This window comes from Alexandromys fortis, unplaced genomic scaffold (genome assembly GCF_014885135.2).
Source record: "Alexandromys fortis isolate MF-2015 unplaced genomic scaffold, M_Fortis_MF-2015_v1.1 scaffold_3, whole genome shotgun sequence".
Classification (NCBI taxonomy): domain Eukaryota; kingdom Metazoa; phylum Chordata; class Mammalia; order Rodentia; family Cricetidae; genus Alexandromys; species Alexandromys fortis.
In genome coordinates, this window is record NW_026067909.1 from 25705147 (window position 1) to 25731635 (window position 26489).

General features: G+C 42.5%; 1 protein-coding gene across 1 annotated transcript in view; it reads left to right on the forward strand.

Annotated features, from left to right (window-relative positions):
* Csmd1 (CUB and Sushi multiple domains 1) overlaps positions 1–26489 on the forward strand; it is a 1119426-nt gene that overhangs the window by 878457 nt on the left and 214480 nt on the right. The window contains exons 22-24 of the mRNA XM_050136505.1: positions 4251–4439; positions 10389–10558; positions 15821–15977. Of these exons, the coding sequence (XP_049992462.1) occupies positions 4251–4439; positions 10389–10558; positions 15821–15977 (516 nt within the window). The remainder of the gene's footprint in view (positions 1–4250; positions 4440–10388; positions 10559–15820; positions 15978–26489) is intronic.

Genomic DNA, 26489 nt, shown 5'->3' on the forward strand with positions numbered 1-26489 from the left:
CTCTCTCTCTCTCTCTCTCTCTCTCTCTCTCTCTCTCTCCTGTGTCCTGTGTCCTGTGTCCTGTGTCCTGTGTCTCAGTTTCTCTCTATCTCTCTCTTCATCTCTTCTTCCTCTCTCTATGCCTTTCAGCCTTGCATTACACATACATTCTCTTCTTTGGAAATTGGTAAATACAACTATTTCCTGAAAAGGTGTCCTTGCTCACTTCTCCTTATCAGTTCCACCAGCTCTGAGCAAACCCCACTCCTTGGGATCAATGTTTAGGGGCAGCTGTCATGGATTCTGGCCCCTCCAGTAGAGAATCACTCACACACAGAAAAGGACAGCGTGTTAGTTCCTTTATCAGAATTATGCATGGTGGCAATCTCCTGCCAGAGTCAAGAAACATTTTTTTCTTGCATTCCGTGGGAGGTGGTGTGTGTGGAATATCTGCTGCATCTGGCATGATTTGCATAGGTGAGATTGCATAATCTGTGATGCTTTGACATAGGTAGTCTTCTTAGAGATGAGGAAAATACTGGTCAACGTGAAGAGCACTCATCTTCATCCTCACTCTTCTTCCATTATCTACACGCCCCACTGACAGGAAGTGACCTCTAACCACCAATGGGGTGAACAATTACACTCACGTGTGCTGACACACTCAATGCTCCGACCAAAACCCCACATTTCATCCTTCATGGCTCAGAAGTAATTCAGCTTTATAATATGGTCTGTGAGCACCTTAATTATCTGTGATTTCTTCTGTGTAGAGGATCTCCTTAAGACTAAATTCCATAAACCCTACTGGGGCACTTAGTGATTGTTGTAATATTTGATGATTCATCTTATATTGCATAGATAGAAGAGTCCTGCTGGCTCCCTAGCAGCTCTGTGGCCCATTTGTCACGTGGAGGGGTCATCACTCACTACATGAAGTTATTTTATCTAAAATGGAACAACTCTCTAACAGTTCTCCTTAAGGATAGTTTTCTAATTTCAAAGAGCTTCAGTTACCTTAATTTGATTCTGCTGGTTTTCTTGCTATGTTTAAGAACAAAAGAGGCTCTGAAGACTGGCTCAAATTTCTTGAAAGTTTACTATAGTCATAATAATATTGTTATTGGCCACTGTATCAATGATAGACTTCAGTCTCCTCGTGGTGGTGCCTGAATCCCTCTCCCATAGTTTCCTTAGAGGATCTCTTATGGTCACCATGGGAATTTCCCTCCTGTCTATGTTCTTGCATCCTGATCTATAATGAGTTTAAATAGAATACTCAAGAGAAGGAGATGGCGGCGAGGCCCGTGGCTGCCTTCCACAGACATTGCCCAGGGGTCTGTGCAGTTTTCATTCATCTTTCCCCATCTGTTTCTTAATTCTATTGCTCCCAGTGCACAGCTGACGGTCGGGTCTTTGGATGTGTGCCTCAGTCCATCTGTGCTGCTATCACAGAACGGCTGAGGCTCTGGGGAGGAATAAGCATTCCACCCTCAAGTTCTGCTTGCTAGGAGGACTCAGCACTAAGTTCTGCCATCTATTGCAGCTTCTGCGCTGTGTCATCACAGCAGCAGGGAAGCCAGGTGGCTCCCTTGCACCCTTGTCATACAAGTTTTAACCCTTTCAGGAAAGAAATGCCCAGTACCCATCCACGCTATAACTTTGGACCAGTCTGTCAGACCAAAGCAACAAACTTCAAAAATTAAACCTCAGCCCAACTGTTTTTTTCTTGATCCACTCTTTATCACACAAGTCACTGCACAGCAAAGTGTGGGTTCTGGGTTTTTGTTGTTGTTGTTTTGGTTTTGGTTTGTTTGTTTTTTTTGCGGCTTTTGTCTATTACTAGATGAGTGCAATTTTTTAGGCTGGTGATTCCATGGCCGGAAATGTAAGACTGTATCCTGTAGACCTGATGCAGTTTTTTGTACTGCTCAGCTCGGGGTGCCAGGCAAAGTATCAAGGAGGCTTCTACACGGAGAAGTGGAGCTGAGCAGGCTCTTGGTGCGAGGAGCCCCCTGCAGCTCTAGCACCACTGAGCCATCTTGTATTTGATGGGGAGAGGTCTCCCCACCTCTCACCTCTCCATCCTCACGTACTGTCACAATGGCCATTGAATTCCAGAGTGGCCATGAATGGACATATTGCAACCATAGCACCTACAGAAGTGACTATCTCCATACTGTTCATTTGCTTTACTTGGCCACACACGTGTCTATAGGGGATGGTGTCTCTTTCCATGGCTGAGCTGTGAGCACTGGATCCTTCGAAGAAATTACTCGCTCTTTCATTGTGCTTTAATGACTCAGCCCACAGCTGCACTGTAACCCCCTGAGACGTGGCCCTGCGTCAGCTGCCTTTGTGGAACCCGGTTCCTATGTTCCATGTAAGGCAGGCCCCGAAGCACACAGGACCATGCTAACATGGAAAGCTGAGATAGCAAGTGAAGAAAAATTAGGAAGATAATTTCCCAAATGAAAACCTTTTAGTTGAAAGGAAGGTAAAACCTAGAGAGCAATGTAGTTCCTTTCTGTTGTAAAAATTATAAAGAATGGCCCTGAAAAGAAGGCTCCTTAGTTATGAGCATGTTTTGCTCTTGTAGAGGACCTGGGTTCAATTCTCTCCACACAGTTGGTAGCTCACAAACATCTATAACTCCAATTTCAGGGTATCTGATGACCTCTTCTGACTTCCATAGGCTCAAGACACACATACACACATACAAAAAAGTACACACACACACCATATATATGTATGCATGCAGGCAAGCAATCATACATATAAAATAAAATGAGTATGCTTTTATGAAATAAAAATACAGGGAATGCACAATGTAAGTGTACACCATGATAAACTTAATAAATAGCAATAAATATGAGATACCACTGCTATGTATATGGATAACAGAAATTAATACACCCCCCATTTCCCATGGGATAAAATTAGACCCTTTCTGTTCTAACAGGCACACAGTGAGGGCTTCATCTAAACTACAAAATAAGGGGATGGAGAGGTGGGCCAGTGGTTAAAATCACTTGCTGCTCTTATAGAGGATCTGAGTTAGTGTTCTAACATTCATGTGTTCGCCGTCACTTGTAACTCTAGAGGGGATCCAATGTCTTCCTTTGACCTCTGTGGATACACTTATACATGTGCACATGCACACAAACATAAATGTAAATAAAAATGAAATAAATATTTAAAAAATTAAGGAATAAATTACAAAATGAAGTAGACAGAAAGAAAAGACTCTTAGTTCTTTGGGGTGCCTTTGTACAAAATGTAGTAGGTAAAGCATAGGTGTCTCTAGTGTATTTGCAAAGAGTTTCCCATTGTTCTTACAAGGAGAGAACATTTATTTTCAGAGTGTGCAGCACATTTTTCAGGAAGAAGGAAAATAACCCCAGGCAGAAATGTCTGCTGAGTTGGGATGTCTTCATTCCAGTGTTTCCTGCAGAGTCTCTGGGTTGCCCGTTCTTGAGCTCAATGGGTTACCCTTCCCGTCTTTTCCCTCTCTGGAGCATAGTAGACTCAGGTCAAATTAGGAAGTGCTCTCCCGCAATGCTGAGCTGAGTTTGAGTGTTTTGGATCTAAAGCAGATATTTGCCCCAAGTGTAGAACAAAGCAGGTGACAGTGGCTGTATAGACCTCAGAGGTTAAGCAGTTACTTGATGAAATGAAGGAGGAGCTTATGTCGAGTGTTCTACAGTGAGATTTTAGTAAAATTCTAATAACCTGATAAGAATGAAAAAATAGTTGGGTTTGAAAATAAAGCAATAAGGAAAGCACCAACGAATTAGATTACTCTTTGTGTTCGTTGACAATACTTATTTTAAGATGTAAAGATTGGAGAATTGGAGATTGGAAACCAGAAATTAGAGGCACCTTTCCATAAAACCGCAGTCAAGGTTCCCACTTGATCACACAGCTCCCTTGGGAGAAATGGCCCTGCTCTTCCTACAGTAAAGAGCATTCCTCAGTTAAACTTTCCTTATCTCTCTTCTGCTTAGTTTTTATCATTAGCTTGACAAAACATAGAGTCACCTAGGAAAAGGGACCCTCCAATTGAGAAATTTCTTGGATCATATAGTGGCTTGTGGGTGGGCCTGTCCTGATTTCTGTTTAATTTAGGAGGACCTCTCTTTCTAAAGGATCATCCCTAGGCAAATGGTCCTGGCTGTCTAAGAAAGCAGACTGAGCCAGCCTGAGAGCAGGCCAGTAAAGGAAAGTCTGATGAGAAAGCTTACTATCAGGCCTGTCTTTTTTGCTTTCAGAATATGACCTGGAGCCCTGTGATGACCCTGGAGTCCCTGCCTTCAGCCGCAGAATTGGGTTCCAGTTTGGTGTGGGTGACACGCTGGCTTTCACCTGCTTCCAGGGATACCGTTTAGAAGGTGCAACCAAGCTTACCTGCCTGGGTGGGGGACGCCGAGTGTGGAGTGCACCTCTGCCAAGGTGTGTGGGTAGGTGGCCACACGCTTTCATTTCATTCATCCATGGGCAGTGGGTCAGGAAACAGGGAGGGGGCTGGCCAGGAAAGACAGAGGTGAAGCTGGACCCGCCTGGGCTGTGGGGACCTACCTCGCTTCTGGAGCCTAATTTATCTCATCTGTAAACAGTATCTCTGTCAGTTAGAAGGGTCTGTGAGTAGAAAAAGGAGACCGGAGTATGTGCCCAGGGTCTCCCTGAAGTTTCACAGAAACATAAGTGTAATAGTAATAATAATAACAATAATAAACTCAGAAAATGAGGAAAGGGAAATACTAGCAGACATGCTATAGTAAGACCAGCTCTGCGGTTGCTGAGATCCATACTCCCTATGATGACAAAGAGCAGTTCATAATAATGCCTTTGTTTCCCTTGGAGCCCTTGGTTGTGTGTTTGCTGTACATCCCGACCAAGAAGCATCACCAGTGTTGGGATGAGAGTTTGTCATCTGTGAGAAGGCAGACAGTTGTTCTGCTACGCAGTTTAATACAGGCCTTTGTTTGGGTTATTTTCAAGGAGGTTCTCAGGGCAGGCTTACATCAGTGCAATAGTCCAGGGCAGTGGTACTGTACTCCCATTGGGCATTGACTGGAAGAGTGGAGCCACCATTGCCATTCTGGCTTCAGCCCAAGACCTCTGTGGCACCTGAAGACCTGGTCATTATTCCTGAGACACAGTCTGGCACCTGTTGCTCCACCACAACACTCAGCAATGGTCTTCTCAGGACCAGTTCTTTAAACAGACAGGCACCCTAACAAAGAAAAAAGAATGCAAGAGATAAGCCCTGATATCCTTCAAGACTCCCAGGTTCACAGAAGTGGATCAAAGGGTCATTCCAAACCCCCAGGTCACAAAACAGAAGCAGGAGTGGGAGCCCTGGAGAAACTGAATAAGGAGAAAATCCCCCAGGTTATTAGAATATGGCCATGTTTCTTCTATTCTGGGCATGACTTAGGAATGCTTGGAGTCCAACAGTCAGTGGTGGCCTTTGGCTTCTCATGAGCCACGGAGTCAGGAGACAAAGTTGTCAACATCAAAAGTGGTTTCTTCCTCTTCCCATCTTTCCCCACTCTCATCCTGTGTTGAAAAACCTCACCCAAGTTTCAAAGACTATCTGGACATTGTTATGGGGATTTCCCAGAGTTCTCCGGGATGAGTTCTCCACATTCAAATATTTTAACAGTTTGAGTTAACAGTTTGAGTTTTGGGGAAACCCACCTGAATAGAATCGAGCAATTAGCCTAGAGATTGTGGCAGTCAGGTGTTATGCTCTTTTACTTCCTTCCATCATTACAACCCTGTTTTTCTCGGTAGTCAAGATTTTACGCGGTTATCTTAAATATGAAATAATGACTGAGCTCTGTCTGGAGGGTACTGTGAACTTTGCCTGTCTTAATGTGTTTAGTTAGTGGTGTGTCTATGAAATAAGCATCATATTGGCGGCTGTATCTTAAAGGTAGGACAGCTAAGGCAGAATCTCATCAGGAAATCCCATAGCTTGCAGAAGCCATTGGCTCTCAGGCACCCACAGCCCTGGGAAGAGCCTCCAGGGGCCATGCATTGGCTTCTTCTCTATTCAGCTTTTTGGACATTGCCGGCTCCTACTGGATTTCTTTCTAGCACAGCAGGTGGCAAGACAGCTCTGATAGAGTGTCACACACTACACTGAATCCAACAGACATGAGCCATACCTGGCACTGCTCTAGTGGCCCACGCTCACTGGCTTCCAGTTCCGACGAGTTCCTCGGCTATGCAGCTCAGGAGTCAGCTCTGCTCTCGGGACTCTGCCATCTCTGCACTGACCCCTGACTGTCCCCACTGACCCCTGAGACCTTTTATTCACCTCTTGATAGAAACATGCTAAGTCACCTCCCATTTTACTCAAAAACAAAACCTTCCCCTAGTGATGGCCATGGTAGACTCACCCAGGCTTGTACTGTTTTCATTCAGTTTGTCTTTACCTGAACCAAGAAAGGCTTTGTGCTGTGGGCATGGGTCAGGAATTCGCTTGGATTCATTATCATCCCTTGGACCTATCATAGTTCCTTCTCTGGAGCCCTAAGAGCAACCTAAGAGTATCAGAAGGATACAACAGACCTTCTTAAACCCATGATGGTCCTAGAGTTCCAGGAATACTCTCTCTTCCTTTCATCAATTGTTATGAAAATAAAATTGATTTGTCCCTGGCCAAAAGTTACAATCCACCCCAGTGATTTCAGGCTGAGTATATCTAGGAAATACGTACTATACAGGATATGGTACAGACATATTTAAAATGAATGAACATGAGATGTATATTCTAATAGAAGCACACATCCAACAATATTTTCTGTACAAAGGTTCCTTTACAAGGGTACAAAACCTCACACATTCTCCAGTGTCCAGTGGTTACAAATACTTTAGAGAGGCCTGAAAAGACAAAGTAGTCTGCCTGAATTTTTGACTCTATGTATTTCTTCTAGCACTAAATTTACTGTGAAATCATTGGACATTCTCTTTAGATGTCATCGTCTTTGTCCCCTGATTCTTTAGTTCCTTTATATCTCTTGATTACGTGTTTACAAATTTATTTATTTATTTATTTATTTATTTATTTATTTATTTATTTATTTGTGTCTATATGTATATGAACATATAAATGCACGTGTCTCTGGAGGCCAGAAGAGGGTGACAGGTTCCTCAGAGCTGGGCTTAACTGTAATTTTGAGCCTTTCAATGTGGGTGCTGGAAACTCCTGGCCCCCTGCAAAAGGGGCAAGTATTCTTAACTACTTACTGAGCGATCTTTTCAGCCACTTTATTCATACTGTTATAAAAAAAAAGCTGAATTTTTTACTTCTGTCTATTCATAATGCTTTATCCAATGATAACATGAATTAGAGAAATGGGTTTATGAAAAGAAACTGAGTGAATAGCCCCATTCATGCAATTTCTAGACACCTTGAGTCAATACAGGACTTATGTTTCATTGGGGAGGGCTTCCTCTGTTCTGGGAACAAGTACGCAGCTTATCTGAATGTCAGGATAAATTGCCCTTGAGTGATGAAGAAGTAGATATTGTTACTTTTATTTTACTGCTTTTTTCTTCTTCTGTTCTCCATACCCCTGCTCCAAATCAAGTGTCTATGTAAATGAAAGTGAATTATTAGTTTTGTCCTTTTCACAACAGTCCCAGAGGCCCCACCATAATTTGTGCAAAATTATAATAGCTGCAGACATATATCTCTTCTCCCAGTGGTCACATCTTCAAACCGGGGACCTGTCTGACCTTATGGCCTCAGTGCTATGCAGAGGAGCAAGTCTATGAGGTGGCTTAAGCCTGCCTCCAGTTTAAGTATCACACTGGCATATTGAAAAGCTATATTCCATATGACCAAATACTAAGGAATCAGCATCTCCAACAAAATAGCTTTCTTATTATTGAATATTTGTTAATCTCTATAGATTGTTCGTGAGAATCGTGGTGTCGGTCTTGCAGCCTGCATCTGAGCAGTGTAGATCTGTGGGATCTGTTGCTTGACCTTGCAGGCATTATCTGCTGCAGCAGCTCTGGGAGTATGAGAACACTGGATCCACAGGGTGACACCCTGCATAGACGAATGAATGCCAGAGTCGATTGATCCCAGCCCTCCACAGCTCCTTTTATTTGAGTCGATTTAAGACTAAAGCTCTCAAAAGGAGTTCAGTTTTTATTACTGTTTTATTAGGGTCCTCTGTAAAAAAGAAAGTGATTTGTATCAAGGGATAGGCTATCCCACAACTTCAGGGAAATATTAAATGAACTATAGAAAAATCTTAAAAGACTTTAAAAGAAAACATTTAGCTGCTGTGATGATGAGGAGGTCACAGTGGATTCCTTGAACAAAGCACAAAGAATTTTCAGCACTCGGATCAGTTAACTTTGCAATCTTCTGAGCACGTGTTTTTGTTGTTGCTTTGTTTTTTATCTTTCATGTACTTTGTTTACTATTATCGTAGAAAAAGGAAAATAACTAGTTTTCATTTGTGTTAACAGAAATGCAGTTGAAAACCGCAATGTAACAAGACACCAAATTTTAAATTTAAATGTTAGCAAAGATTTCATGGCCTGTCCGTGATTCGTTTCCATAAGCTTAGTTCTCCAGTGTACCGTCTGGATACGAGGTGTAAATACCCAGTGTGAGCAGCAGAGAGGCTTTATCCTTTCCACGTTTCTGGTGCATTCTAGGGTAGAACCCACAGGGCAAGGGGGTAGGTTCTGGCTAAGTCTAGTCAGCTGATGCAAACTGTAAACCTGCAGTCCGCAAATACCCGTGAGGATGGGGGCAGGCAGAGAGGAAGGGAGGTAGGAACTGTCCTCTACAGAGAGAAAATTGGAGCTCCTGCTTATTAAGTGTGGGTGCTTTGTTTTCTGTAGCAATTTCCTCCCTGGGATGAAGCATCAGGGCTCAGGAGTCCTCTCATGCTCTTTGGCATATTTCCAGTTTATTTGCTGTGTCCATCTTTACAGACTGAATAGGCTTAATTTTTAAACAGTCTGCCTGAAGCAGGTCACAATATAACCTTAGCATGATGGATTGCACCTACCTAAGATTGTTACTGTTCAGCCTGTAAAAATTCTCTACCTGGCAAGTTCGTCATGGAGAGGAAAAACAGAACAAACAAACACAATGCACTTAAAAGTTTGACGGTTGTAAACAGTATGAGAGCCAGGGAAATCCTGTTCCATTGTGACTGAAACTAGGAAAATAAACCACTTCAAATAGAGCGCCAGGCAGTTGATGTGACAGAGGCCTGGGCTCCCCAGACACACTGCCCATGCAGAGATGATGATGATGGTGATGATGATGATGGTGATGATGATGATAATGTGATGGTGATGATGATGATGATGATGATGGTGATGATGATGATGGTGATGATGATGATAATGTGATGGTGATGATGATGATGATGTGATGGTGATGGTGATGGTGATGATGATGATGATGTGATGGTGATGGTGATGGTGATGATGATGATGTGATGGTGATGATGATGGTGATGATGATGATGATGGTGATGATGATGATGGTGATGATGGTGATGATGATGATAATAGTGATGATAACGTGATGGCGATGACGATAGTGATGATGGTGTTGGTGATGGTGATGATGGGGATAATGTTGATGATGATAATGGCAATGGCTGTGGTAGTGGTGGCAGTGGTGGTGATAGCATTGCTACCTTTGTAATTGGTAATTATTTTCCCTTCAACATTTTAGAGCTGAGGGAGTTCTTGACTGAAATTCTTCACTTCCATAGATGAGAAAACTTACTTATATGGTTTCCTCAGGCTTCCTAGAAAGTTGGGTCCCATTATTTCATGCAGATTTGGTGCTGGAAGTTAGTGACTCCATTTTACCATTCTGAAAAGGGAGAGCAGTCAATCCCTGTCACCTAATGCTCTTCTATCCCCAAATGAAATCTGAGCTCTATGCCATGTGACCAAATAATTTGGTGGCTTTGTCTGCCTTTAGGTTCCCCCTTTATCATACCCTGGTTGGTGTCACACAACCTAAGCAGAGGAAAATTACACCAATATAGGAGTAAACCAGACAAATTGGCCTGAGCCAATAAAGAGTCAGAAAGGAGGTAAGATGAAGACCATGGCACTTGGAGCATGTTGATTTTATTCTAAAACTTCTACCTAGCAGTGTGCAGGGTTGGTGTAGCAGAATCATATAGTTAGTGGAAATAGGAAAAACCTGGAAATGAAATTAATGGGATGTGTTTCCAGCTGAGTTGTAAAGCACTGAAAACCTGTCACTGATCTTCTCTTGAGAATATCCTTGGAAAGCTGGTGCACATTGATAGATATTGGAGAGCCATTGGAGTTTTTAATCTACTTTAATCAATAATTCCACTTTTGAATCCTCTTTTTTAATGTCCTGTTTATTTTAGCTGAATGTGGAGCAAGTGTCAAAGGAAATGAAGGAACATTACTGTCTCCAAATTTCCCATCCAATTACGATAATAACCATGAGTGTATCTATAAAATAGAAACGGAAGCCGGCAAGGGGATCCATCTCAGAGCTCGGACCTTTCAGCTCTTTGAAGGTGACACTCTAAAGGTAAAATACTTTGTAGACTGAAACGGAGTCTTTTCATCCCAGGGAACCCATCACCAGGCTACCTGGCATCTGTTATCTGCTAGTTATGTTCAATCTATTTATTTGTCTGTGTGTCTGTCCATTTGTGTCTATCTCTATGTCTATTATATATCTACCATCTGTCTGTCTAGTATATGTCTATATCTTCTATCTGTCTGTGTGCTTATGTGTGTTTATCTGTCTTCTATTATCAACCATCTAGGAATGGTGTATCAATATCTACTTATCACCTATTTATCATTTATGTATATATTTACCATCTCTTGTATTGATCAAGCCATTTATCTTTATGCCATTTTACATAGACATATTGATATGCCTTTACTTACATAGTATTTAATCCTGTTTATCTGAGAAATCATTGCATAGTCGCCTGTGTAGACTTGGAAATCATCTCTGGAACAATTGACCAACACTGCTAAGTCATGTATCTTGAGAATATAATTTAATTTGCAGCGTGGTTTCCTCGTGTGTGAGCATACAAGGACACCGATTGTTCTGGCTGCTTCAGTGTTATGGTAATGCATAATAGTAGCTGTGAAAACTGACAGAACAACCTGCCCACTCTTTTCTCTAGTTATTTTTAGTTGTCAACTGTGGTCACCACACTTAGATGGGGAAAGATCTCATAGAGTGATGAACGGAGCCCAGCCCTTATGCATAAACAAAACTCTGGGTGAGCCAGAGTCTCAGCATACAACAGTGGGATACCAGGTCCTAGCTGGTCAGATCCCAGCTCTAGCAGAAGCATGCTTAATGTTGATGTTTCTCTAGTAGCTGACTTGTCTTCAGTAACGATTTCAAGGAATTGAGGACCTTCCAGGACCTAGGAAAGGAAGGCAGACATTGGTAGACTCAGCCCCAAGACAGTGATAAACAAGGCTTTGAAATAAAAGGGCATAAACCATGGAGCTCACTCCCTTCTCCTTCCAGAGAGAAGGGATCAGTTCTCAGGTCACAGGGTTGATTTGTCAATGGAACACTGTGCTGTTGTTATTCTCAGGTCCTTGCAAGGGCCCGGATTTGCTAAGTTAGAGTCAGCTGTGAGAACACAGCAAGGGCACCTCTCAGATGCTGTGCCTTTTACTCCCATTAAGCTGTGAGAGGGTTGAAAGAGTCGCTTCAGAGGAGAGAGTGGCCACCCCCTGCTGGCATCCCTTCACCTGGGGCTGAGTGTGCCCCTCTGTGCTTCACTCAACCTCAGGAGTTGTGCCATGCGTGGGCCCGTAGACTCCTATATATTAGCTGTCTTCCTTCTTCCCCTGCCCAAGATGGGCTATTTTTCAATGCCACAATTTAACAGTGTCACTTTTTTTTCTGGTTATTCTTTTATTTCAATAGACTTTCATGGTCTCATGCTGAGAGCATGAAGGGCTATAATTACGCCAGGAAACAAGCAGTATCACTAAAGTAAGTGAGGGTGCAAGCAGGAAGTTTCTAGACTCTTTGATAACCTCAAATATAGAAGTCAAGTACACCTTTGAGATAAACTTTTAGGTAAGACTTAAATGTGTGCGGGGTGTGCTGGGGGACTGATGAGGAGCACAGCGAAATGCATGCTGCTCGACAACATTGGAGCACAGGGAAGGAAAGAATTTCCATTTGGAAACTTGTTAATTATACACAAATAAGTAAAAAAAAAAAAAACATAAAAAAGAAGACAAAAACAATTTTGCTTACCACACTGAATTGCAGGGAAACTGCCCAACATTTAAAAAGCCGTTGCATTTGTTTCTCAGGCTTTGTTGCGTATTATCATAAATACTTCATATGTAAGGAATCTGTTTCAACTTAAATCATCTTCTTAGGGGCACAGGCTACTCACACTCATCCTTCACACCACTGTGGCCCAGCAATAAGGACTTTTTATTTTCATACTTGCAGATACAAACAATGTGAACAGAGGCAAGAACTCAGTCATCTTGTCTGCAAGGAAACAGGTGTCCTGGAAAGATCTCCAGGGCTCAGCTGTGACTCTAGGTGTCACATAGTGAGTTGTGACCGATGGGGGTCCATCCCTGTGGGCCTAAGAACCAATTCAATGCCAAACTGTGGTAGGGGAGGTGGTGGAAGCCTAGATTCTTATCACAGAGTGTGGAACAGGAGACCCCAACTGCTTCCCTGACAAGCACAGGAACTCTTGAGTCTGTAGCTGGTGGCTGAGGGGCCTCTGCCAAGCACACCCCAACATAACGTAGTCCATCTTTTTGTCTTTGTGAGTGAAGGCAACTGTGAGCCTCATATTCACTCCACAACCAAACAGCTCCAGTCACTCACTGTGGGCCAGCTGCATGCCTCACTCTCTGAGAGCTCATTCCGGGACGTTCACAGCTGGGCTCAGAGCTTAAGCTCTGGTGACGTGAACAGGGCTGGAAGACTTGGTGTCCTGAGAATACTGACAATTACGCAAGCTTTTTTATTTTTCCTTTTTTCAATATAATACTTCTATTGATTATTTGAGAATTTTATACAGTGCATACCAATCACACTCACCTCCCATTATTCCTAGGTCCATCCTCCTATCCTTGTGACCTCCCGTGCAAAAAAAGAAAAAAGATACACCACTCCAATTGGTGTTGCTCATATACTCACTGGAGCACGGCCAAACTCCCAGTGACATCCCCCTTAAAATAACTGAGTCCTTCCCTACTGTACCCCCACCAGAAGTCATCAACTGTAAAGAGCTACACCTCAGCATCTTTATCACAATGTTTAAGGACTCTCTTCAATCGCTTCCTATTTAGACTGTCCCACTATGAATGAGAACCCACGGAACCACTGATAGTTTGGCCAAGAGCTCCATGGTGCCCTGTATAGGCAGGGGTTCAATACTGAACAATGGGCTCATCTGTGTGTAACTTATTCTCTGTCTTCACACTTCCACAGGCACGCCCATAAAATAGAGAATAGCCTGGTATATGGTAGGATCCAGGGGCTTTCAGAGGAACCTGGATATTTTCTCTTGGACATAGAACCCATTATTATTATTATTATTATTATTATTATTATTATTTGGATTTTCAAGACAGGGTTTCTCTGTAGCTTTTTGGTTCCTGTCCTGGAACTAGCTCTTCTACACCAGGCTGGCCTTGAACTCACAGAGATCCGCCTGCCTCTGCCTCCTGAGTGCTGAGATTAAAGGTGTGTGCCACCACCGCCCGGCCATTGAACCCATTATTATGAGTGTCAGGGCTCTTCTTACATCTGACAGAGCCGCGTTTTGAAGTAATGTTTATAAATAGAATAAACATTCTATTATTATTGAAAATAGCCTTTCAATGAGGAAGTGCTATTTTCTTCTACAATTCAAGTATTTGCATGTTTAATTGCAGTGAAGTAAAATAATTGCTCAATTATTTTTCTGAACGTGTTGTCTTTTGATGAGTACATGTAGGTAAGATCATCCTGTTGAGGAACTTATGGTTCATGCCTTGTGGAGGGAGGTGACTGTGAGGGACTAGGACTTAGACATATTATTGGCAGGCAGACAGCTAGGGAAGGATCCTGCAGACAGATAATAAAGACGATAAACTTCCACCTTCTTCCTCATCCTCCTGACCAAGAACAAAGTGATGGCAGGGTTCCTCTGCCAGCTGACTGGTTGTGGCTGCTCAGATATGTTCAAGAATTGTCCTAAGTCTGTTCACCTGAAGCTGTGAGTCTATCAGCTCCCATTTCTTTGTCTAAACTGACAAACCCAAAATAAAGTGCATGAGAGGGTACTTATCCCAGACCACCAGAAACATTTAAAACCACATCCCTCTCAGGGAAAATGGGATTTTGATTTTTAGATTTTCTTCCCACTTTGTGGGGATTCTCTCTGTCTGTCTCTTTCTGTGTCTCTTTGTCTCCTCTGTGTCTCTGTCTCTGCCCCTCCTTCTTTGTATATATGAATGCGTTCCTCTTCACTTTTAATAAAGTTTGTAACCTTCTGCTATCTGCTGCATATGACCTTTTTCCTGCCTTTTAATTCTACAGTGGGTGGGGGAAATGAACCTGATGAAAACATCTGGACCAGTGGTTCTGAACCTATAGGTCTAAACCCCAGTATGGGTTGCACATAAGATATCCTGCCTATCAGATATTTGCATTAAAGTTCATAACAATAGCAAAATTACAGGTATGAAGTCAATGAAATAATTTTATGGTTGGGGGGGGTCACCACAACATGAGAAATTGTATTAAAGGATCACAGCATTAGGAAGGAGGAGAACCATTGCCTGAGATGGTATATCGGCAGAAGGAGAAGTTCTGTGAGAGGGGACAAGAGTGGGAGTGGACCAGACATCAGTTGAAGCTATAGACGTCTCTGGTGACCATATTCAGGCTCCTCAAGAGAATCTACTGCATTTTTAATCTTCTTTCCATGAGAACTTTATCCACAAGGTTTTCATCTGTGGGTGAGGGAGGCAAAGGTCACCATTCCCAGTCAGCACACCACCACCACTAGGAAAGGAAAGGCTGTCACACTCAAGTGTAACCTAATATCTAAGACAGAGTCAGATTTTCAGCAGGAAGAGTTCAGCTGGAAGAGGAGGGATATGTGTCACAGGCTCTGCATAGAGTAGCCATCCAGTGTGTGGGGTTCGTTCCACAGAGGTGAGAATCCACACTTTACCCTAAACCTCTGTTCTGCACCCTCACCCCCAAAGTCTCTTTTGAGCCAAACTCTGGGGTCTTTTTCTCCTCATAGAGATTACATCTGTCTACTCCACACCACTCAGAAACAGTCTCACATCCGTAGGATTTCGTAGCAAGCTCTGCCATTGCTGTGTGATAGGACCCTTTTACCATGGTGCATTCGCACGCCAGACCACAAATGGCGACGGTTTAGACACTGCCATGGTTCAGTGCATAGACAGAGGGGAAGGGAGATTGAGATACCTGTGCCACGCTGTTGCTGCTCCTGATGCCTTTGCAGTGGAACCCAGAAATGCAGAGATATTTAATTTTTAAAAAGATGAAAATTGGCCTTCAAAGCAATGAATGGAAAATGATCTGACCAAAAATGAAACTAGGACTCTTTTGTCTGTGATGTTAATGGGAAAAGAAAAATGGAAAGAAAATAGATTATTTAGCTCCGTCATCCATCTGTATTTCTGTCGACTAAGTTTGAAGTTCTGAATGAAACTACATCCTTAAAATATCGAATGGCTTGTTAAAATTGCTGCCTAACTGCACAGCTTAACAAAACTGGGGACTTCCTCTGCATCCTTTCCCCAGGTTTATGACGGAAAGGACAGTTCCTCGCGGTCACTGGGAGTCTTCACAAAAAGTGATTTGCTGGGGCTGGTGCTAAACAGCACCTCCAACCACCTGCGGCTGGAGTTCAACACCAACGGGTCAGACACTGCCCAAGGCTTCCAGCTAACCTACACCAGTGAGTAACCCAACCAACCGCGAACATTAACTTGGCTTTCAGTTAGGGCACAGCACACCTACTACTTAGCATTAAAATGAATTTATGTGATGGGTTTCTTTGCTGGCTGTACACTCTGCACTGACTTGAAGTTTTAATAATCTCCATTGTTGATGAGGCAGTAACTTGGGCATTTTAATAGAGGCCATAGTTTTACATTGGTGCATAGAGAAGGCTTCCTACTTTAAGAATAAAACAGCTTGGCCTGAAAAGGAAACATCTTGTAACATTTAGAAACAGACTGCGTATAAAATTAGAGATTTTTGTATAATGAAGCTGATCAAAACCTGATGAACATGCATGTCGAAGTTTATGGAGAGGAAATTGGTATAATTAACAGTACTCTTTGAAGAACTGATTATGGTGTATATACATACATACATAATCATATACAAATAGGCACATATACAAACGTATAACAACTGGGCATATGAAATATTTAGGGAGAGTATTTGATATAATAATTAATAATCTTCGAATGATTGATATATAGTACATATACAGATCTGTATTTATGTTCTCTTTTAACATTGAATTATACTAATGTATATGTAAGTGTGTGTGCATACGTGAGTTTATGTGCGCCATGTGAGTGGAAGTGCTTGCAGAAGCCAGAGAGTGTTGGAGTCTCTGGAACCAAAGTTACAGGTCGTTCCAAATCACCTGACATGGGTGCTGAGAACTGAACCCAAGTTCTCTGTGTAGCAGTATGCACACTTCACTACAGAGCCGTGTCTGGAGAACTCTGTGTATGCTTATATATGTATATAATCATATGAATCTATCTATATGAGCACATACACACATGCAAGTGCCAGGCTGTTATCCCTGGCGAGGATGAGGGTACCTGCCACTTTGTATCAATAAAGGAAGCATTTCAATTAAGATGCTGAGTAAATCTCAGGCAGCCCAGTTTTCCATTGATCTGAAGGTTTGTGGCTTTGTGATATTGACTCTGGGGCCGGAGAAGTTTGAAAATTTCATATTTAATCAGGAAGTTCATGAGGGTTTGTCAGAGCTGCTGCCTCTGCTTGAAAGATAAGCATATGAGGGACAGGGATGGTCACAGTCCCACACCTGCTCTCCTGAGCTAGTGCAGGTGTCTAACAGGAGGATGAACCAACTCAGACCGTTATTACAGTTTCATTTATCATTTCCTGCTTCCAAAAGGCAGGCAGTAGGATGGGAAGCCCACAATCATGAATGCTTCCAGAATGTTATAAAGAAATGTCTGGAGTTCAAAGAGCTCTCCAGGAGATAAACACAGAGAGATGGTGGTAAAAGTAACCTCAGAGCTAAAGGAGCAGTTATGCAGGGCGGGGCTCTTGTCTCACAGGACTCCTCTACAGCACGGTTTCTAGACATGGTGACAACATGTCTCAGGAAAGGGCTGCCCTAGAGCACCCTTCCCACGACAGCACTGAATGGTTCTGGGTATTGTTGAATGACAAGCTGGACCCCAGCGGGTCCCTGGGTTCAGATTATATGCAGATCACTGTTTAGTTGGAAAGAGAGAAATAGGGACAGTCACTGGTCCGTACGGTATCCATCCGAGGGCCAGCTTTCTCTGGGTGGATGGTGCCCATCCTTCTGGTCCCTGAAACTGTTTCTTGTGTTTTTGCCTCAGATTCTGGTCATTCTTTATTGTGCTTAGCTATCTCTTCTTCTACAAAGCTGCCATTATGCATTTGCCTGGCTACTGGTGGTCATTTCCCCTCTTACCTCTCAAATCACAGAGGCTTTGTTTCAAAGCATGGAAGACACAGGCTGCCTCTGATTCTCCATGATATTGAGTGAGCAAATGAGCAGATTGCTTGCATGTGTGGGGATACTCTCACCCTCTGACCTTAGCATTGCTGTTAGCGCCATATAGGGATGTGGGTGTCTTCTAGAGGTCAGAGGCAGTGGGGAACATCAGTTCTAACTCCTAACCTTTCTTTGCTGTTTTTGACATAGGGAGAACAAGACACCTTGGGTTAGAGGCACCATGGTTATTGTAAGATACATGGAGAATAGGAAGCCATCCAAAACTTCAACTCTGTATTCTGCACTGTTTATCATAACTTATATTGGGAAGATTGCCTATTCATAAGTAATTTGAAGAAACCCTAAGACATAGGAAGTCGCCACGCAATTATAATTTAAAGCAAACAGAAATAGTGCCAATAGCTGGTGTCCATTCTGTAGGAAAGTCATTCATTCCTAGGCTTGGAGTCCTGAGGTTAGTGGAGAGGGATAACCGACTTGAAGGGCTAATTTTCACAGTGAACTTGGAGGCTAAGGGAGTTCTTTGTTATACAGAGAGTGTAGTCTGTGCCTCTCTATCTACTCCTGGTGTGAATGTCACCTCAGTCACAGCAAAGCCACAATCATTATGTGCACTTTTGTGCTTATCAATAATCCAGAGATGTTGTGACGGGATGGGAATGGCTCTCAGCTGGGGGCAGTGCTTGCTTTGCATAAACACGGCCCCGGGTTTAAGCCCTGGCATCACACAAAGCTAGGCATAGTGATATATGCTTGCAATCTGGGTGCTGAGAAAGTGGTGCATGAGGATCAGCAATTCAAGATTATCCTTAGCTACATAACGAAATAAAGGCCAGGCTGGAATACACGAGACCCTTCCCCAACCCAACCCTAAAAGGAAATATAATGAACCTGAAGTGTGCACAGATAAATATATTGTGCAATTACTGAGAACACACCAGAAGGCCAAGAGCAGGAGGGTACAGCACAATCCATATTCCTTGAGGTCATGGATTGGCAGGTAATACTTTATAGACCTGGCTGGTGGCCAGATGAGGTTGATGTAACTTCTTCCCCCTTCCTCTGCCATACATATCCAAAGTCAACGTCTACTTCTGATAGAGATGCTACCAACCAACTTCCCTGACCGTCAATGAGACTCAAGGACTTGGCAATGTTCTCCTGTGATAACTGACAATCTTTGAAAGCTAGAATGTGGAAATTTCATACAAGTTATCAGTCCTCAAATACAAATTCTAACAATTAACTGCATAAAAAATGAAGAGTTTCCAGACATTTCTTGGTAACTATGCATAATCATTGCTGTTTTAAAGTTGAATGGGGCATGCTATTAAAAGAACAGTAACCCTAAATTTTTATTCTTTTAAAAGTATTTTTAATTTGTATGTGTATGAGTATTTTGCCTAATGTATGTGGGAGCATCCCATGTGCCTGACACAGCTACCAAGTGTCAGATCCCCTTTCGCTGGAGTTATGGGTGTTTGTGAACTGCCTGATGGAGGTGCTGAGACTCAAAGCCAGGTTCTCTGAGGGACCAGCCAGTGCTCCTAGCCAGCACACGGTCTCTCCTCCTTAGACTATGGTGAATTATAGTCTAGGGAATTGTAGCAGGGCAACTTACCATGCAGTGTGTAGTTCTAACAATTGTTCGCAACTGTACAGTGAACCAAGCCGAAGTGTTGAATAAAACAGACGGGAAAACAAGAAAATAAAACTCCACAGGGGTCCATGGGAGCAGTTACAGACTTTTATTTAATTTCAATGGAGATTAAAATTGAGATAAACATAACACATTGTCTAGAGTGCTGTCATGAGACACCATCATGTCTGCATAGGCTGTATTCATATAAACAGGATTTTGCTCCCAAGTAGCCATTAATGCAGCTGGGAAAACTGCTGGAAACTGTCCTAAACATGATATGTTTTCCCATGGCTGGCTGCTAGGCAATTCTGTGAGGATATTTTAAAAATAATAGGTAGTTCTCTGTGCGTCGACTTTCTATTGGTGTTAAATAAATTGCCGCACCGAAAAAGAAAAAGAAAAAGAAAAAAAATCCAGTAACTCATTCACTTATGGTGCTCACACTTACGGTGCTCACACTCGTTCACTTATGGTGCTCACACTTATTTACTTACGGTGTTCACACTCATTCACTTATGGTGTTCACACTCATTCATTTACAATGCTCACACTCGTTCACTTACGGTGCTCACACTCGTTCACTTACAGTTCTCATACTCATTGACTTACGATGCTCACACCCATTCACTTACGGTGCTCACACTCATTCACTAATGGAGCTCCTGAGTCACAGCTGGGTTTTCCTCAGTGTTTCACAGGCTACAATGAGGGCTGAGACCCTTTTACAGCTCATAAACTGAGAAAGATTTAGTACGCATGGATACAAACATAGTCATACGCTCCATAGCTAGAAATTGTCATCTTATTTTCTAAATAATTGTGCAATTTAAATAAAATTATTGAATAATTTTATAAATTTAAATAATTTTCAAAATACTGTCAGACAAAAATACACGGGCTATAAAGTCTTCTTCCATGTTGTTGCCAGTGCTGTTATTTGACCTGCACAAACCTCTGGTAGCACTGGCCTGTGGCTTTGTTCCCCTCCCAGCATTTCTTCTCTGGTCTTTAGTATGTAAATTTGAGAGCCTCTTGGGTTAGGCTCTGGGTAACAAAGTCCAGGAAAGGACTCTGCAGGTCCAGCTGCCCTCTGAGCACAAATATGCAAACCAGGGGCTTGCACGATGGCAGTAGGAAGGGTGGTTGCCACTAAGTCTGGAGTCCTGAGCTCAGTTCCTGAGATCCACAGGATGGAAGGAAAGAAAAGACTCTGCCACTGACCTCTACATATGCATGGTGACACGTGCTCCTTACACATACTCACACACACACACACACACACACACACACACACACAACAAAAAAATGTAATAAAAACAAGAAAGATAAAAGCAAGAGCAATGAATGGACTCATTGTCAGGATTTAATCTTTGAAATGATTCATCCTAACGTTTGCTGAGAAATTTATTTCTACTTTTTGCCCATAGCAACATTCATCTCCAGTCACTGCCTCTCCTGTCACAGAAGAGGGCATAACCCCAGCACAGTGTGTGTGGGGGGGGGTGCTCTGAGGTTTTCTGTCCGCTGTGAATGTGTTGTTCTCATTGATTGATAAATAAAGCTGCTTTGGTCTATGACAAAGCAGGATAGAGCCAGACAAGAAATCCAAGCAGAGATACAGGAGAAGAAGGGTGGAGTCTGGGGGATGCCAGTCAGTCGTCAAGGAAGCAAGATATGTAAAAATAAATACATAAATAAAATAACAAGCCATGAACCATGTGGCAAACTGTAGAAAAAAAATGGTTAATTTAAATGTAAGAGTTAGCTAATAATATGCCTGAGTCATCAGTCAAGCAATACTAAGTCTCTGGTTATTCAGGAGCTGGCAAATGGGAGAAAAACCTTAAATTTCAGAGTAGCCTCTGAGGGTCCATCACAGTCACATGGGAAATGTAAGAGCAACCATGACAGCACACAGATGAAGCTTTTGTGTAACCAGTAGAACTTGGATAGATATAAGAACGCAAAGAGAAGAATTGACCTGTGAAGCATGGTTTTAATCAGCAAGGGACTTGGAAAGATGTCTCAAATTAAGAAGAATTCAAAGTACATGCCATAGTCTCATCAAAAGTGGCACCAATACCGGGTCTTAAGGTCATGATGTTGGTGTTTGAAAATAAGTACTGCTTTGGCTTTTTGGTTGTTATTGTATATATTTTTAAAGGTATTTGCATGTTTGCATGTATATAAGGGTGGTATATGTGTGTAAATGCACATACCTGTATGCATGTGCAGACAGAAACGAGAAAAGGGCATTAAATATCTAGTCCTACCACCATGTCTTCTTCCCTTGAGACTAGCTTTCTCACTGAACTTGAAGTCTGACTGGTAGCCAGGAACCCACAGCAGTCTTGCTGTCTCTGCCTCTTTAGGGCTGGTATTATATATGAGAATGGAAACATCCATGTTTTTAAATGGGCACTAAAGACGTGAACTGTGGTCCTCGTGCTTACCCAACAAGCCCTCATATGCTCTGAGCTATCTCTGCAGGCCCAGGCTCTTTCTTCTGGGCTTCCTTGAGTCCCCTCTGCTCTGTGCCAAACTCTTACTGCCATGAGTGCTGGTTATTGCTCTGTGGCCCCTGGTAAATAATCTTGCTTTATAATGCCTCTGCTGAAAGTATCTATCTGGTCCACATGTCAGCAGGTATCTACAGCTTCTTGTCTCTCAGTCTTCTGTCCTCCAGTGTATCTACGATCTATCTATATGGTACCAATCTTTATGCTTTTAGAGCCTGTGTATCTATTATTAGTACATTCATATGTTATCCAAATGATCATCTGTTCATGATCCATCATGAGTGTCTATATTGATTACCAAGCAAGCATCACTGAGAAAAGGCATGTGCCAGTGTTTATGTGATCCATGATTTTGTATTTGAGGGAGTTAAAAGGCCCTGATAGTCCAATATGAGTCATTTTTACATCAGGTAAATGAAATAGAAGTCTGTGAAGAGGCAGAGGTATATGTAGCACCGGTAGGTAGGACTGAGCCATGAGGTAAATTTCACACCCTGGGGTGGGATCAGAGAGAGTGTGACAGAATATTGACACATTGGAACAGTTATAGCTGCTCAGGACACAGCGAGACTGCTAAGCCAGAGACTCAGGCACAAGGAGGGAGAATCCTTTCATCTATTGAGGCAGCCTTAGAAAGACCCAGGTGTAGTGACAATAGGTGGCTTGGGTCGTCATCCAGTTACAATGACTGAGGTAACCCCATGGCAGCAAGGGCTTTCTGTGCGCCTGAGAACATGGAAGGTCCACTTCCCACAGGAGATGAGTGCAAAATCCAGAGCCTGAGGTTTGCTTGGGCTGGGGCCTCCAGTCCCCTTAATGAAGGGGACAACTTGGGCCTGGCAAGGTAAAGATTAGTCAAGTACAAAACTGAGAGACACCCATGTAGAGAGCTTCATTGGATTTCATGGAAGAGTCTCAGTAGTGAGCTGGGCTCAGGGGAGTAATGGGGGAGGGGGAATAAGGGGATGGAGTCAGAGATGGGTCCTGGAGAAGTGGTCTACATCAGACAAATGAATTTTTTAGAAGTAGAATGGATTAGCTTCTGGGCACTTATAAATGGCAACAGAGTTCTTATTTTTACCTAAGATTTACCTTGATCCTCCAGTATCTAGCTACATTCCCATAATTAATTATGAATTTTGGACTAGTTATGACTATTTTGATGAAGTTTAATTTGGGGGTTTCTGTTGAGACAATGGCCCCCAATGAATTTTCTTTAGAGGACCATGTCATGACATTCAACTTGGAAAAAAAAATAGCCATAATTTTAATGGGCTGCAAACCGATGGTTTCAGACAAAATATTCTGCATTTTGGAAGAGAAATCCTGTGCCCAGAATATCTGGTGCTATGTAAAACCTGTATTGTGACGGTGTGAAGAGAGTCAGTGTGAAGGTCAAGGGGGTGATGTGTATGGCACACAGCTTTTGTGACTGCATCGCCATAACCTTCCCTTTCTCTGCAGGGAGACATGTCTGTCTTTCCTGTCACTCGGAACACCGCATTTTCACTCTGCTTCTGTGAGAAAAGCCAACCCATAAAACCGTGTGGTGTATAATCCATTTCTTGACATAATGGCTTCCAGGGGAAATGTCACAGTGGCAATTCAAATACAATAGAGACACAGGCTGCTGAAAGAGCCTAGAAGGAACTCCAATATTTATTGTAAAACACAGTAGATATTTTATAAAGAGGAAGGCATCACTACCTTTGAGACTTCTGTTCTATATAGGAGACAAGGCCCCATCTGACCAGACAATCTGTGGCTTGCATTATAATGTCTCATTCCATAGTACCTTTTTAGATAAATTGTAGGGTGACATTAAAAAATAATCATGGCCAAATCTGATAACGTTTCCAATAAGATGATGGTCTGTGTCATCTGCGATTGTGCTTCACCTTGAAATTGAAGTCTGCGCTACTCCTGCCTGCCTAGGGGTGAGGCTGCAGCGAAAACAGGATATCAGTCACTGTTCCCTTCCCAGAAGGAGGGCCTGGATAGTGTTATTCCTCCAGTTAGGGGAGGAAACGACAGAGATGATGCCTGTCAGTTTAACTCAGTGTCAAAGGGCAAGCAGTAGAGAGAGGTGGGCATACAGCCCAATCTCCCACCATTTAATTGGCTCCGTCATCTACTCTGTTAACTTCCTAATGCTTATATCATAACAAAAGAAAGCTAGGAGACTTTGCTGTGCTATTTAAAAAAAAGTTCCTAGGGAGGTCGTTAGATGTTTGAGTCTGGGCTAATGTAAAATTACCAAGGTCAGGACTTGGGAATTCTTGATGATCTGCAAAACCAAGTCCACCCTACTGCCTGGGGTTAGCTCAGGACTAGTCTTTGTAGTCTTTTGTATAATTGTTTAGATAGATTTTCTTAGGTTTGTGGGGCATTTTTCTCCCTTATATAAACAATTTGTTCCTTTTTTTACAACTGCTTTTTGCTATGATTTCATCATTCAGAACTGGTGTATGTGTTGTTGGTCAGTAGGATTTGAAGAAAGACATGAGGACCCAGGGAAAGGTACTTAAAGACTTTGATTACACAGACTACAGTCAAGGCTTATGACTTAAGGGAGAAATAAACGAAGGCTGGCAGGTGATGTCACCAAACACTATAAAATGTCAAGTTTTATAGGAGTAGTGATGATGGAATTCACCCCCCGTTCTTGGGGGTAATAAAATCCAACAGTTACTGTCTTCATCTGTCATCATACATTGCATTTGTACAGGGTCATCAAAGACAGTCAAAGTCTCAAATACCTAGAACCCTTATTAGGAAGGGATCAGCACTGTGGGTCACGGGTTGACAAAGATTGGCATTTCTTACCCATGTTAAATCATCCTTCATGATGTCTTAAAAATGAAAGTCATGCAATTCATTCAAATTCAGAATTATTGTTTCTTTACATACTTTACATACTTTGGCATAAGGGCATTTGATGGATATGTGAATTGTAGCAATATTGTCAGATTTTTTGGTGATTAAATAAATATTTTTGAAAGCACCAGACTGCAAACACACCTTCCAGTAGAATCCAGTGTGGGGCTATGGGACTGAAGAACCTAAAAACAGGTATCAAATCAGTAAGGAACATGGAGCTTGAAGCAGGGCAAGAATCTGGAGTGGTAGAACTTACCAAGGCCAGCAGTGAATGCAAAGAATCACATTTGCCTCCTCAGACTGTGTCGGGGTGGGGCACAGGTGTGGGAAGAGGATGTGCATATGGGTGTCCAGAGACCAGAAGCATACTGCAATGTAGGCGTGGCCAACTCCCTGGACTGTCACATGTCACTGACATCTTTTTCTAGCAATTAATCTTGGATTTTTTTTTGTCTTAAAATTAAAAAAATCAGAGTACTTCCATGCTGAAAGAGATCAAGACTGTCCCCTCCTGTCTCTTCTGATAATGTGCCACAAGCTGTTTAGGCATAAAGTGTGAAGGAAAGAGCAATTGGGGTTAAGGCCCCAGTTCATAGCCCCGTTAGTGTTTATTCATGTGGATACAGAAAAGGGTACGTTTTTAAAGTAGGTGTACCTCTCACTCCTCATCAAATGAATGTTTTTTTATAGGACATGGAGACCATTGCAGAAACCCATAACTGGAGAAAACAGGGAAAACAGACCATGGGGTGCCCATGCAAATTGATACTCTTACAAAACAAAGGCCACACTTAAGACTCAGAAACATGAGGAAGAGAGGGTGGGGAGAGGGTAAGAGCAAGATGCTCAGGACATCATCTCCTGGGAGACAGTGTCTTCTGTGGATGACAGGGGCCTGCACCCAGGCTGCATCTCAGGAAAATGATCTCCAGAACAAGGCCCATATAATAACACCACCTGCAAAGGCAGATGACTGAAAGCTCACAGGGCCCCACACCTGCAATGAAGAGCTACGGACAGTTAGCAGCTGCCGAGAGAAGTAGAATCAGCCCTCTCCGTCAGTGAGCCCCCCACACACACACTATGGGTTATCTAACCCCAAGTAGTAAGCCTTGAACACATGCACAGACAAGAGACATTTAAGGGACTCAGGAAGTTGCATGTGTTTTTGATGTGTGTACCAATAATAATTAAAGAATAAGAGACTATGCATATTAGAGGGAGCTGGGAGGACAAAAGAAGAGTTAGAGGGAGATAAGATAGAGAAAATGCTATAAACATTTTAAGTATACATGAAATTCTCCAAAAATTTAGATTGAGTCTTTATTGTTAGATGAATTTGCCATAGTATGGCATACATTTAAAGCATTAAATCTTGTCACATAAAGATTGTAGGCAATGAGGAAATCGCAAGTCATTCTCTGCCAATTTTATAACCTGTTCTAGAAGGAACAACACAATAGCATGGGCTACAGGGGGTTATGTATTTTTTTAAAGATTTATTTATTTATTTATTTATTTATTTATTTATTTATTATGTATACAGTATTCTCAGTACTCTGCCTGCAGGCCAGAAGAGGGCACAGATCTCATTACAGGTGGTTGTGAGCCACCATGTGGTTGCTGGGAATTGAACTCAGGACCTTTGGAAGAGCAGCTAGTGCT